At 57.7% G+C, this 13,920-nt stretch overlaps 2 protein-coding genes across 4 annotated transcripts in view; one reads left to right on the forward strand and one right to left on the reverse strand.

The window, feature by feature from the left end:
• The first annotated feature begins 633 nt into the window (after positions 1 to 633).
• Positions 634 to 9,859, forward strand: SYT12 (synaptotagmin 12). 3 transcript variants are annotated; one of them, XM_027696327.1, is made up of 8 exons: positions 634 to 1,242; positions 3,925 to 3,989; positions 5,358 to 5,551; positions 5,834 to 6,226; positions 7,909 to 8,124; positions 8,224 to 8,344; positions 8,529 to 8,662; positions 9,342 to 9,859. In XM_027696327.1, exons 2-8 carry the CDS (start codon positions 3,953 to 3,955, stop codon positions 9,513 to 9,515), a joined length of 1,269 nt encoding a protein of 422 aa, XP_027552128.1. In that variant the 5' UTR covers positions 634 to 1,242; positions 3,925 to 3,952; the 3' UTR covers positions 9,516 to 9,859. The 3 variants fall into 3 exon arrangements, with proteins under 3 accessions (XP_027552128.1, XP_027552126.1, XP_027552127.1); XM_027696325.1 differs by having other exon boundaries at positions 635 to 1,242; positions 3,751 to 3,989; XM_027696326.1 differs by lacking the exon at positions 634 to 1,242 and adding an exon at positions 1,339 to 2,331 and having other exon boundaries at positions 3,751 to 3,989.
• A 1,703-nt stretch (positions 9,860 to 11,562) lies between these two features.
• The window catches only part of IGHMBP2 (immunoglobulin mu DNA binding protein 2), a 26,442-nt gene continuing 24,084 nt past the window's right edge, over positions 11,563 to 13,920 (reverse strand). The window contains exon 15 of the mRNA XM_027696324.1: positions 11,563 to 12,007. Within this exon, the coding sequence (XP_027552125.1) occupies positions 11,810 to 12,007 (198 nt within the window). The 3' untranslated portion in view covers positions 11,563 to 11,809. The remainder of the gene's footprint in view (positions 12,008 to 13,920) is intronic.

Genomic DNA, 13,920 nt, shown 5'->3' on the forward strand with positions numbered 1-13,920 from the left:
TGGCATTTGAGGTAAGGTGGCTGAAAACATGGGTGTGAAGGCAGGGAAAGGGAAGATCCCCTGGGATGGTGTGTAGGAGCAGTGTGGCAGATGGTCACAGTGTCACAGATGTGGTGGGCACACAGCCTTTGGTCTCCAAACTGCCCAAGGGGCTTTTTGGGCCAAATCCTGAAAGGTTCCACCTTTTGCTGCAGAGGGAGAGGATCTGATGGGTTTTCTCAGGAACATCCAGAGCCAAGACCTTGCTGGATGGCCCTAGGTGTCCCCAGGGCCAGGAGGGACACCCAGCTGGAAGCTGTTTGGGACCTGAGGATTTGGCTCTGGGGTGATGATCCCCCTGGCTTTGAGGGGCAGTGGGAGGGGATGTGGGTCCCCATGGAAACACTCATCAGGATCCACGAGGAGGAGGAGCTGGAGATGCAGAGGTGCCCTGGGATGGGCAAGGGGGTCCCTGGGCAGTGGGAAGTGGAATTTGGGGAAGCCCCCTGTACCCAGAGCTGCCTGCAAGCAGTGGAGGGTCTCTGGTGTGGGATGAGGGCGCTGGCATTGTCCCTCCACGCTCCTGGCTGGGATTTGGGGTGGGTTTGTGGGGTGGGATTTTTGGGTTTTTTATGACAACTTCCTAAGGAAAGCTGCCAGCCTGGGAGGCAAATCGAGAGTGAGAGACCCCTGCATCCCCTCCCCGGGGTGCCCAGACCCCTCGCCCCTGGGCAGGGCAGAGAATCTCCCTCCGCCCCGGGAGGTCGCCTCTCCCCCGCTCTGCTCTGCCCGGGGTGGGGGGGTTTGGGCTGGGTTAAGCCAAACCCCGGGGAGGGTCTGGCGAGCGCAGAGACCGCCCAGCTCATGGCACGGATGAGCGGGCAGTGCCGCCCGGCTCCGCCCCGGGCTGGGCTGGGCGAGGGAGCGGAGCCGCTCCCGGTCTCGCACGGCCGGGAAGCATCCCGGATTGGGGGGGGGGGGGCGGAGATCCTGAGGCTGAGCTCCCAATCCACAGGGACCCCCAGGCAGCAGAGAGGGGGGCTCTGCCCGGTATTCACCGTCGGGAAGCATCCCGGGAGGGAGGAAGCTCCTTGGATCCCGGGACTGAGCTCAGGGACCCCCGGGCAGCGGAGGGGGCTCTGCCCGGTCCCCACCGCCGGCCGGGCGGACCCCGGCGGTCGCCGCGTTCCCCCCGCCGTGGGAGCGGACACCCCGGGGATCCCCGCGCTCCCCGCAGATCCCCGAGGATTTGTACCTGTCCAGGTAAAACGCGGCGGGAGGAACCGGGGGGTGCAGGGGTAGAGGCCGCCGGTTTGGGTGCCCATGGGGGTGGGATAGGTCCCCTGCGAGGGACCGGGGAGGGCTGTGAGTGAGCGCAGAGCCCAAATCCTTGTGTTTTGGCAAGTTTGGGATGCGTCTTTATCTGTGCCAAGAGCGAACTCCATCCCACTTCTGTGCCCTGCGGATGGAGGCCAGGCAGGGCAGGAGGGGGATGGAAGGGGCTGGCAGAGCCCCGCCCGGGTGGGCACAGCCGCAGGACCAGTGGCACCAGCGAGCCGAGTTTAGCCCGGGCTCAGCACACCCGGCAGGGCAGGGAGGGATGGATGAGCAGGGAGATGGCTGGAACCTGGACTGGGACATTTGGGGACTGCAGCGTGCTCGGGGAGGGGTCGTACCCGGCTTGGTCCCGGTGCTCTGGGACCAGCAATTTGGTTTCTGTGCCTGCAGCCTCAGCTGGTGGTGGTGCCAAAACAGCAGCCAGGTGACAAGTCCCGAAGGTTGGGGGGTACCCCTTTCCAGGGGGGACACACGGCTTTGATGCTGTTTCTCCCTCCTCATCGAGCTGTTTTATTGCCCCTCCAAGCAGGAAAAGGAACCCAAGGTCTGCAGCAGCTCCCAAGGAAAACAAAGCTGCCCTGGCCCTGAGTATTGGGGTGTTAGGATGGATGGAGGGGGCTCTGCACCCTGTTTGGGGGCTCTGCACCCCAAACCAGGGCTCTGCACCCTGTGCTGGGACTCTGCACCCCAAACCAGGGCTCTGCACCCTGATCCTGAGGTCTGTGGGTAAGAAATCCACCTATCCCTGAGCTGCCGGCAGTGGGAGAATGGTGCCAGTTCCTTCCAAATCCCTCAGGTTTGATTTCCCAGGATTTTGAGCAGCAGGTCAGGGGGATGTCAGAGCAGCTCAGTGAAATGCTCCAGGGAAGAGCTTAGTTTACAAAAAAAGCCATGAATCCTTCCCCGAGCGCCTCCACCTCCGTTTTCTCGCTCAGGAGAGGCTGATGCTGTTTTCCTAATAGGAAAATACCTCTGGATTTCGTCCTAGTGCTGAGCACCGCAGTCTCTTTCCAGGTGATGCCTCGGAAATCTGCTTAACTTGCTGCTTAGAGAAGGAGGGTTTGGGGGGAGAAGCTCTGAAAGAAAAGGAAAATCAGAAATTCTTTTTAATATCCAAGAGAAAATGGAAAGAGATGGAGGAGGTTTGTCCTCCTGCAGGAAGAGTCGGTCGTGAAAACTTTGCTATTTTCATATTAAAAAAACCAAGCATTGGGAAACGTGGAAAGGAGGAAAGCCCCTTGCTTGGGCATGGGAGCTTTTCAGGGCAAATCTCCATCGTGTTGCTCTGTTTAGATGTCCGTTTTCAGGACCAAACAGCAGAGCATCCCTTGAGCTGAGCTCAGCCCACGTGTGACACGAGTTCAGCACGTTCTCAGCTGGGTTATTCCTGTTTTATCGATTGCCTGGGGAGGTTTGTGCCGGTGGGAGGAGGCTGGGGAGGAGCTGGGTGTCTCCCAGCCCCACCCCAGCCTCGCTGTCCCTTTGGGTTGCATTTAGGACCCCCCCTCCTCCTGTAAGCCCAACAATGGGCCGCGTTTCCCTGCAGAGGGTCCCTAGCCAGGCCAGGCCAGCACAGCTCATATTTTCCTCTATAACACGCTGCTAGTCCCACCTTTGCCTGTTAAAATCCAAGCCTGGATGGTTTTGGGGAAGGTTAGGGTTAGGGTGCTTGAAGCTGTGAGCACCCAAGAGGAGCTGGAAAGTGAGACCCAAATATTGCGGGATCATCTGCCTGAGGCCAACCCAGCTCCTTCTCCCGTGCCATGAGTAGGCTTGGAGCTGTGGAAATTCTGGAGAGGGGCTGGGGGGCTCTGAGGGGGATGGGAAGAAGGTTTAGGTGCAGTGCTGAGGTTGTGTCCCTGTGGGGTCTGTGGGATCATGTCAGCATCCCATGGGCTGTGATCTCCTGGCTTGGATGCCAGGGAGCGTTCTGGCTCAGTTCCTGTTAGATTTGCTTGCTGGGTGTTTTTGGGGATCTCAAACCCCCTTTGTATAGCAGGAAATAGCTGTCTTGGATAAATCCCCTTCGGCATCCGTGGTGCCTTCACTGGGATCTGCCTGGAGGAGCAGCTTCCTTGCATTAGGATGGATCTCTCGTATGACTCGACTGGGAAAACCCCTTCATGGGGGGAAGGTGGCAGAGCTTTCCCACTGCAGGAGCTGATTCCTGGGGAATGGCATCACCTGCAGCAACCCCAAAACTGGGGAGTGGAACTGCCCCCCTCACCTGGGGCCAGGGCAGAGCCTCAGGAGAGTCTGGCAAACTGCAGGAGGCGGAGGAAGATTTAAGCTGGAAAAGCAGCAAAGGGCTTTAAGGGCTGCTGGAGAGGGGACATCCACACACAGAGCGGTCGGGAATGTCACCCATTAAACACTCCCGAGGTAAATCAAGCGGCTCTGCCTCTTCCCGAGTGGTTTCCATCCCTCCTCCAGCTCCTGCCGCTGGCTGAGAGGCTTCAGCGTGTTTGCTCAGCGCCTGGAAGAGGAGCCAAGGCCGGGAGCAGCGGAGGGGGAGCAGTGATGGAACATTCACTGCAGGAAAATCACAAAGCGTTCGATTTTTGAATGATTTGCCTTCATCCTGACGCTGTGTCTCGCGCATTCCAGGCTGTCCCGCTCGCAGGGAGTGTTTGCCATGGACACCGGGCACGTCAGCAGATCCCGCTTCAGCGGTGAGTCCTCCCGAGAGAGCCCGGGCAGGGTTTGGGGCAGAGCTGGCCGGGCTCACACCGAGGTCTTTTTGGGGGGGATGGCTGGTCCTCGCTGCTTCCCACCGAGAGAACCCTCTGCTCCACATGCCTGTGGGATTTTGTTTACTAAAACATGGGTAAAACCCTTAAAGCCTCCAAGATATGGGGTTTAGTTTCCTAAAACAAGGGTAAAAGCCTTAAAACCCCCAAGTTTTCCAGTGTTATTGCTCAGCCCTCAGAAAGGGGCAGGAATGAGGAGGAAGCAGGTTGCAGTTCAGCTGGGATTTTTGTACCTGGAGTTATTCAGAAGTAGGTGCCAGTAAAGGATTATTCTGCCAATTTTATTTTTATTCCCAGTTTTGCCCCTCTGTCGTAGCAGGAGCCTGAGAACTCTGGCACAGGAAACCTCTGACTTCTTCCCCCAGCATCCTTAGCTGGGATGCAGGGATAAATCAGAGTCCTTATGGGGTTTGGGGAGAGGTGGAGGAAGCAGGGCCTGGCTCCTACCCCGAGGTTTATCCCCCGAGATCCCTCTGGGCTACTCCCAGGATCCGGATTAGGTGCTTTGGATGCAGATAGTCAGTTCCTTCTGCTCATCCTTTCTCTGTTCCTGCCGGAGGAGGGCTGGGGGGAGCAGCAGGTTGTGCCTGTGCTCGGATGCGATGTGGGAGTTCAGCCTGGCTTTGGGCTTTTTCCGGCTCCGAAGGAGGGAGCGCCGCGCTGTGATGCCGGAGGGCTCCTCGGCAGCGCTCTGGGATGAGAAATGCTTTGTTTTCCCGCTGTTTTTGTGCTCCCCGGAGCGGTCGGTGTCGGTTCCGCGCGGGAGTGATGGAGGCTGGTGCAATGCAGCAGGAACCGCTCGCTGGAGCATCGCTGCCGAGCCCGGCGCTCCCTCCCCGCTCGCTCCAGCAGCACCCGGGGGGCTCTGCCCCCGTTTCCAGCAGCTTTTGGGTTTGGGTTTTCCCTATTTCTGGATTTCCCTGGCATCCCCAGCCCGTGGGGACCCAGGCAGCAGCGAGGGCGATGCAGATGCACACGGGGCACATCTGTCGGTGGGACGGAGCCACAGCTGGCGAAGGGACCCCCGGCACCCCGGGAGTGATGCAGCCACTCGCTGGGAAGCGGGGCTGGGAAGCAGGAGCGCGTCACCTCCCGAGAAAGCCAAGCCGGGACTGTCATTTTTTTGGCTGGCAAAGCCGCTGCCTGACCCGGGTGGGAGCTGTGGTTTGTCCCCCCTTGGCCCATCCCGTCCTCGGAGCTTGGAGCCGAGTTCCTGGCGCGGAAGCGGCTGGGGCTGAAGGCTCAGCCCGGGGGTCCTGACAAGCTCATGGAGCCCCTTTTCCCCTCCAGTGGCCTCCAGCCCGCCGCGGTGGGAGATCGGGCTCTACGCCGCCGGCGCCTTGGCACTGCTGGGAATCGCAGCCATCAACCTCTGGAAGCTCTGGCGCTCCGGCAGCTACCCGGCCCCTTCCCCCTTCCCGAACTATGACTACCGGTACCTGGAGCAGAAGTACGGAGCCGCGTATCCGGACGTCAGGCACAAGGTAAAAGGGGGGAAAGTCGGGTTGGTCTCCTTCCCTTTGCAACGTGTGGGATGCTGGAAGGGTGAAAATATCTCCCGGCTCCCAGCGGGAACGGCCACGGGCAGCGACCCGGTGCTGGTGGAGCGTATGGGGGGATCGGTGGAGCTGGGAGCTGCGGGAGGCACTGGGCTCGCTGCCGCAGCAGCTTGAGGCCAGGCAGGGGCCGGGAGGCATCCAAAGAGGCGCCGGAGAAGCCCAGCTGGAGGGACGGGATGGCATCGCCTGGTTTCCTTTCCCTGGCAGCGAGGGCTGGCCCCGGGCTCGCATCGGACGCCGGGTCAGAGCACTGCCAGCCGCAGGAGCAGCCTGAGGGCAGAGGACACCTTGGAGAGCATCCAGGAGCTGGGCAGCCTGGAGCTGATGGGCAGAGACCTGGGCCTGGCCCACTACGGCCCCCTGAAGAAATCCATCTCGGCCGACTCCCTCAACTCCATCTCGTCCATCGGGAACAACTTTGGGCAGGATTTCACGGTGGGGCAGGTGGAGGTGTCCATGGAGTACGACGGGAAGGCGGCCGCCCTGCACGTGACGCTGCTGCAGGGCAAGGACCTGCTGGAGAAGGAGGACGCGCGGTTCGAGTCCTGCTTCATGCGGATCAGCCTCCTCCCGGCCGAGCAGATCGTCGGCATCTCCCGGGTGAGTCCCTCCAGGTCCCCTGCGGAACCTCAGCATGGATCGCGGAGCCTGGGATTTTGGCTGGCAGCATCCCTTGGACACAGTCCCCAAGGCAGTGGTGGGGGTTTGGGAGCAGGGAGCTCCAGACACATCAGGGCTGGGTGCAGTTGACATGGGATTTTGGGGGTCTCAGCTTCCCAGGGAAGTGGGGAGTTTGAGGTTTGGGATTAGGAGACTTCAGGCGTGCCAGGGCTGGACATAGTTGGCGTGGGATTTTGAGGATCTCAGCTTCCCAGGGCAGTGACGGGGGTTTGGGAGCGGGAAGCTCCCGGTGCATCAGGACTGGATGCAGTTGGCACAGGATTTTGGGGGGTGCCCCAGAGTGGATTTGCACATCAGAGACTTGGCAGAGGCAGAGGTGTCTCCCCTTTGGCTGGGATTTGGGCTGACTTTGTCATCTCCGAGCGTGCCTGGTGGCAGGTTTTCCTGCTTGAATTGCCCTGCTCCAAGTGCCGGGGATGCTGTGGGAGGTGGAAGAAGTGGCCTGGGGTGGAACCTGGGGGGCAGTGGCAGTTTGGGCAGGTGCTCTTGGTGTCTTGCCATGGTCCCACAGCCCCCCGAGTACCCACAGCCCCCTGAGTCCCCCGAGGCCCTGCAATCCCTCTCCTTCCCAGAGCTTTTCCCTCTCCATGCAGAAAGATCCATGTGGGTGCAATGTCAGGTCCACAACTGGGGGTGGATTTGGGGCAAAACTTCTCTTTTTAAGTGCCCCAAAAGCTGGTCTCAGAAAGCAGGAGCCTCAGTTTTCCTTCAGCAGCTGCTTTTTGGAGAGCTCAGGGTCAGCCGGTTTGATTCAATCAGGATATTTATTTGGAATCTTCATCCCACCAAGAAACCCCTCTGTGGGGGATGAGGTGCCGCTCCATGCACACAAACCCTCTGCTGCCTCCAAAATATTTCCACAGTGCCCTTTTAGACCATTTTTCCGTCCAAATCTCAGGCTCTTCGTTTTTGCTCCAGAGGTATTTATTATTTAGCATCATTATTTATAATTCACCAGCACTCTGTCCTCAGCTGCCCCCAGGCCACAGATGAAGGCCCAGTCGGAGCTTTTGGCGGTGCTTATGGAGGGGTTTGAAATACCAACTTTGGGAGCAACACCTTCAGGATGGGTGTTGAGCTGCTGCTGCTGCCTCTGCTTCCAGGGAATGATGTGGCACAGGAACAGTGTCAGCCGACCAGCACCATTCCCGTTGGGCACATTCAGGAATTGGTTCAGCTCCATCTCGGAGTGGAGCTGGGGGTTACAGCCCCTCAGCAAAATCCTGGAGCCAGATGTTGCCAAGCCGGATGCACATCCAAGCTCTCAGGGCGCCGGGATGGATCTGAGAGCACCCGACCAACCTCGATTTTTTTAATTAAAAGAATTAACAGGCGCTGGGGGCAGGTCACGGCCCTGATTTTTGCCCCGATTGCTGAGTGGCTGCTTGGGTGGGGTGGGAAATAACTCATCCCCATGGAGGCTGGGACCCCCCAGCTCCGTCAGGCTGGGGATGCCCTCCGTGACTTAGTTGTTCCCAGGGATGCCCTCACCCCCCGAGGCCACGCGCTCCTTGCAGCTCCCGTGAGGAGAAACAAGGTGGGTCCTGGGCATGGCCCCTAAACCCGAGGGGTGCCAGGGCAACCTCCCCTTCCCGTGGCAGATCCAGAGGAGTGCCTACGCCGTGGCCTTTGACGAGCGCTTCTCCATCCCGCTGGACCCGGCGGCGCTGGAGGAGAACAGCCTGCGCTTCTCCGTCTTTGGCATCGACGAGGACGAGAGGAGCGTCAGCACCGGCGTGGCCGAGCTCAAGCTCTCCGACCTGGACCTGGCCACGCGCCCCTTCAACGCCTGGCTCTACCTGCAGGACTTGAGCAAGGTGAGCGGGGCTGGGGGGGTGCCCCGTTTCCCACCTCGGGTCTCGGGGGGAGGGGCGTGTCCCAGGGGTCGGTGGGTGACGGGGCGTTGTGTCCCGCAGCCTGTGGACACGGTGGGGGAGATCCTGCTCTCCCTGAGCTACCTGCCCACGGCCGAGCGGCTCACAGTGGTGGTGGTCAAAGCCAAGAACCTCGTGTGGACCAACGGCAAGGTGACCGCAGGTGAGTGGGCATGGGGGGCTTGTGGGAGGGGGTTTGCCCTGGTTTGTGCCACTGACCACACAGATCTTTACTGGAGCGGCTCCCGCTGAGGAAGGGCCACCAGGGAGGGGACTCTGCCCCCTTCTCCACGTCCCTGGGGACATGTGTGACTGACCATGGGGTCTCTCCCCCACCTCTCGAGCAGATCCCTTCGTCAAGGTGTACCTGCTGCAGGACGGGAGGAAGATCAGCAAGAAGAAGACGGCGGTGAAGAGGGGGGACACCAACCCCGTGTTCAACGAGGCCATGATCTTCTCCGTGCCAGCCATCGTGCTCCAGGTCTGGCCCAGCTCGGGGGGGTGGAGGGGGCACATCCCACCCCTCCTCGAGCTCCCCAAATCCTTCAGTGGGGAGTTCCAGGAGGATGAGGGGTTCTGGGGGGATCCTGGGAGCTGTGGGAGCCATGGGTGTGAAGGGATGGTTTGGCAGTGTATTAGTGGACCAGGGCATGGAGCAGACATGGGGGGGATGTGGGTGTGGGTGACTTTTGGGGGATTGGTGGGGGGCTGTTTGGAGGGGATGTGGATGTGTGGAAGTGTCTGGTGAGGGGGATGTGTGTGGAGGACTCTTGTAGGGGGATGTAGATGTGTGGGCTGGGATATAAGGTGTGCATATGTATGGGGGGTGGTTGTGTATGTGGACAGGGGCATATCTGGATTTAGGGGATGTGGGAAAAATAGGAGGATGTGTAAGTATGGGGGTATAAGAGGGTGTGTATATACAGTGGTATGGGGGGATTTGGGGGAGGTTTCAAGTGCAGGGAGTGGGTTTGAAGAGGGTGGGAGCACAGAGGGCCATATGTGGGGTCCAGCTGTTTTGGGGGTGAATTTATGGGGTGGAGGGAGTACGGACGGTCTGGCACTATGTGTGTGTGTGTGTGTGTGCACACTTGGGAAGAGCGCAGGGATACGTGTCCGGGTTGGGGGCCGGTGTGTGGTGACACCCCTGTGCCCCCCAGGAGCTGTCCCTGCGCGTGACGGTGGCCGAGAGCGGCGAGGACGGACGCAGTGACAACACGGGCCACGTGCTCATCGGCCCCACCGCCAGTGGGATGGGCACCACGCACTGGAACCAGATGCTGGCCACGCTGAGGAAGCCTGTGTCCATGTGGCACCCACTCCGCAGGAATTAGGGGGGCTCCTGGGAGGGGCTGCACCCCGACGCCGGCTCTGCCGGGCACCGGAGCCGCCAGGCAGGGGCCGAGCAGGACTCTGTGCCACCCCAAAGGCCAAGCTGCCGGTGCCTCAGAGGGGCAGCTCCTGCCTAAAACACCCCGAGGATGGATGGAGCGACTCTGTGGCTTCATCTCTGCCCTCCTGGGTCCCCCATGCATGGGGACTGATGGACAGACCCGCTGGCAAGGAGCCCAGAAGGACCAAAACCAGCCAGGACCTCCCCAGACGGCTGGGCTGAGCATCCCAGCAGCCTCAAATCAGTGGAATCCTCAAACACGGACTCTAAGGCTGCAGCGGAGAGGGGGGTGATAAATGCCAGCACGGCGTGGCTCCTCTCGGTGCAAGTGGTGATCCTGGGGGGATTCTTAAGAGGGATTTCAGTGTGTCGTGCTGGGGACGGAACGTTTCCAGCGAGAATGGAGAAAGGGAGCAATAAGAGCAGAAAAAGCAATTGTTATTACATATGGCTTCTCCTTCCATCTGTTTTCCCACACAGTAAATCCCTGCCCATCTCCGCTGGCTGCAAGGAGGGGGCTGGACTTGGATTCCAAGCTCTCGGGCTCAAAGGTGACAGGCAGAGGGCTCCACTGGAGCCCCTCGTGGCAGGGGATGCCCTGGGGCCGCATCCCCCCTTGCCTGGAGCCTCGGCTTTTCCCTGCCTGCAGGATGCTGGTGGGGAGCCAGGCTGGGAAAGCTGGGGGCCGTGTGCCAGGAAAGCAGCACCGCGAGGCAAGCACACACTGGGATGTGGCTGCCTGGGGAAAAAAGTGGGAATGAGCCATTTATCCATTTTCCCCTGATTAAAGGTGACTCCGAGGTGAGTTATCCCATGAGCTGGTGACACTTTTTCCTTCTCGTCTGTCTTGCCTGACCTTTGCTTTGGGACACGGCTGTGATGTCCCTGTTCCATCATGCCCCTCTGCTCTGGCTCCTTTCCCGTACATGCCCGTCTTTGCTCAGATTTCCCTTTCCCATGCTCCATCTCCTCCTCCTCCCCACCCTCCCCTCCAGGAGCTCCCCTGTCCCATCTGCTGCCAGGTGAGTTGGTGCCATCGCTCCGTGGCTGACACATGGCCGGCCCCAGGCACCGAGGCACGAGCCAAGGATGGAGGGGCTGGAAGGATGAGGTTTTCTGAAGGATTGAGGAAGGTTTTTTGGGAAGTTGTTCACAGCCAGTACTCACAGGCCCCGAGGTTTGGGAGAAAATTTTCTTATTAGCTACTGCAGCCAGCATTTGGGAAGAGACAGACACAGAGGTCCTTGGCTGTCCTGCAGCTCCTGCCAAGTGCTGAGCCTTGCTCGGGATGAGGTGAGTGACTTCCACAGGTTCTGGAATCACCCCGGGCAACATCGGTGATGTTCAGTCCCAAAATGATGGGGAACATGTGGTTTGGGGCTGTTTATTGTGCCCCTCTCTGGACGTTCCTCTTTCAAGGCACCTCAGCACCTTTTCCTTCATCCTGAGGGCAAAAAAATGCTGCTGGAGCTATTTTTTGGGGGGATGGATGGACCCTGTGGGTGGGACTGGAGCCAGCAAGGAGAGGGGATAGGGCAGGGGCTGTGTGTGGATGGAGAGAGGCTTTGGAAATGGGGATCAACTGGCAGGAAGCAACGTGAGAGATGGATTAGTTTGGGGGTACAGGATTGGGAAAAGGTCTGGGAGGGACACAAGGCTCCCTCCTGCCTTCGCTGCCGTGGGGTTCCCAGTGGATCTTGGTGTCCCAGGAGCTCCCCATGCCCATCCCAATGCAAGCCCGGAGCAGGGCTGAGCCCCCTGCCAAGCCCCTCTCCCGGGTGTGAGGGGATGGGGCAGCCCCAGGGGGTTTGGGCTGTCACGAGTGACACACCAGGTCACTCCTGGAGGATTGCTGGGCTGGCATCCATTTCCTTAGTCACCCTCCCCGGAGCAGAGGGTCACCCGGGGTTTCCAGTGCCTCCCACGTTCCTGCTCCCAGACATTCATCTTTTGCTGCCACAGGGATCAGTCAACGTGACAGTGACAGCTCATTGCTTTGGGTGTTTAATGCCTGTTGTACCAGTGAGCTCCAGCCTCTGTGAACATCCATCACTGTGTCCATACGGATAACCAGGACAATACAGCACCTCTCCCTCCCCAGATCCTTCCCCAGCCCCTGGCTCCAGGCTGTGTTCCCCCCAAAATCGAGCCCCCCACTCCCCCCAGGGCTCAGCAGCTCCGGCCTGGGAAGGCTGAGCGGCAGCTCTGAGGTTAAAAAAGTGGGATTCAGGTCCCTCATTTCTCCTTGTCTTTCTTTCTGCCCTTCCTCTGGCTCGTCAGCTCGCTGAGCTTCTTGTCCAGGCGCCGCTGGAGGTGGGCTCGCTTGGCTGGGTCCAGGGATTTGTCCTTGGAGCCACTCCCGGGATACAGGACCCCTTCCCGGCTGATCCGCTGCCGTGCGTGGGCCTTGGCCTTGTCCCCACAGCCGTGGACCTGCAGGGGAGAACGGACACCAGTGGCAGCTGGGAAGCAGGGCAGGGATCACCCACCTGGGAACCAGGGGGTTTCACTCCCAGAGTGTGGAATTCCTCTTCCACCTTCGCATCCTCCTAAAACCATCTCCTATCATTAGTAACCATAATTTACATTGTTATTTATTTTTAATTATTATTTATTATCTATATTTATTGTTATCTATTATTATTACATTATATATCATTATATATTATATATAATACTATATATACACATAGGTTTGTTTTATTTTAGGTTTTAATTTAATTTTCATTTTATTTATATTAATATTTTTATTTTTTAAATTATATAAATTTATATATTCATCAGATATTATAATAATTATTTATTGATAATTATAATCCACTTTTTATTATTATTATTAATAAATGATTGCTTATTATTATATATTTTATTAAACCATCATTTATGCTTTAGAACAAAATATAAAGGGGATTTTTCTCCTCCTGGACTGCACAGCAGGCAAATCATCCTTTGGGATGATTCAAGTGGTTCCTTCCGCTTATATTATTATATATTAATTTTTATTTTTGTTTACTATTCATTATCATTATTTATGCTTAATAATAAATTGATGCTTAATATTATTACTTATTCTTATGTATTATTATATATTTTGTTAAACCATCATTTATAGCTCCTCTCACAAAATATAAAAGTGATTTTTCTGCTACTGGACTCTGCCCAGGCAAGTAAATCATCCTTTGGGATGTTTCAAGTGGCTCCTTCCGCTTCCTTTCCAGTGAACTGGGAAAAGTAATTTGGGGAATAAGAGACCTTTTCAGCCACGGATCTGCTCCTCTCATGTAATTTGATCTGTCTCCTGCAGTGGAATTAAAAAACCTTCATAAAGCTCGTTCTGTGCAAGCAAAGCTCTCCCAGCCCAGCCTGTGCTCCAGCCCTGGCCGTGTCTGAGGGGTGTGGAGCCAAATCCAGAATCATCTCCCACAGGTGAGATCCTAAAATCTGATCCCTTCTCTTGGTCCATCCCGAAGTCATTTATGTTTCCATGAACTGGGGTCCCAGAGAGCTGGGACCTTCCCCTTCCCATCAGTGGGGCTGGAGCAGGTTGTCCACGGCCAGAAACAGCCAAACCCAGGTGTCCTTGCCAGGATCGGGATTTTGGAGCCACCACAGCTGACAGACCCGCCCAGATCCTGTTAAAGGGGGCTGGAGCTTCCCTAGGGAGGGGATCAGCAGCTGGGGGCATTTAGGGGAGCCATGAGCTCTTTCCAACAGGGACCCTCCACACACAGGGGCTTCATCCCACTGGGATGGCTCCAGGTATGTGCCAGCCCCCGGGCCAGGTATGGCAAAAGCCCCGGGGCTACTCCACATCGAAGCCTGATAACATCTGGGAAAAGAGATGGGCTTTAAAAAGCAAGGAAAACTGTCCAACAGGGATTTGAATCCCTACAATTGTTCCTCGTTGGAGGCTCAGTTACAATTCAGCACGGAGAGGCGATTCTGCAGGATATAAATTCACATCCCCCTGGATGGTGAGTGACCATAAATACAGCTATTCTTTGCCATGGAAACAGATAGCTCCTGACAGGGGGAAAAGCTGTGCCAAGGATTTATAGGACTGCTGAGCCCCGGGAGGCTCCACAGGGCACTGAACTGTGCCTGGGAGCTGTGGGAGGAGGGTCAGGGGCACAGGGAATTCTCAATTGCTGACCAGGCAGCACTTCCCCGTGCTGGCTCAAGCCCTGACCTGTCCCCAGGATGGAGAGGGAATCTGCAAAGGGCTGGAAATCGCCCCCAGGATGCAGAGGGAATCTGCAAAAGGCTGGGAATTGCCCCTAGGATGCAGAGGGAATCTGGAAAGGGCTGGGAATCACCCCCAGGATGCAGAGGGAATCTGGAAAGGG

The sequence above is a fragment of the Neopelma chrysocephalum genome, unplaced genomic scaffold (genome assembly GCF_003984885.1).
Source record: "Neopelma chrysocephalum unplaced genomic scaffold, ASM398488v2 Primary Assembly neopelma1_106b, whole genome shotgun sequence".
In the NCBI taxonomy this organism is placed as follows: Eukaryota; Metazoa; Chordata; class Aves; order Passeriformes; family Pipridae; genus Neopelma; species Neopelma chrysocephalum.

What these genes read in the sequence shown, in the direction of transcription:
- SYT12 (XM_027696327.1), top strand. Translation starts at nt 3,953, where the DNA reads ATGGACACCGGGCACGTCAGCAGATCCCGCTTCAGCG. An exon ending in AGATCGTCGGCATCTCCCGG is followed by an intron (nt 6,227 to 7,908) that starts GTGAGTCCCTCC and finishes TTCCCGTGGCAG; the next exon opens with ATCCAGAGGAGTGCCTACGC. An exon ending in ACCTGCAGGACTTGAGCAAG is followed by an intron (nt 8,125 to 8,223) that starts GTGAGCGGGGCT and finishes TGTGTCCCGCAG; the next exon opens with CCTGTGGACACGGTGGGGGA.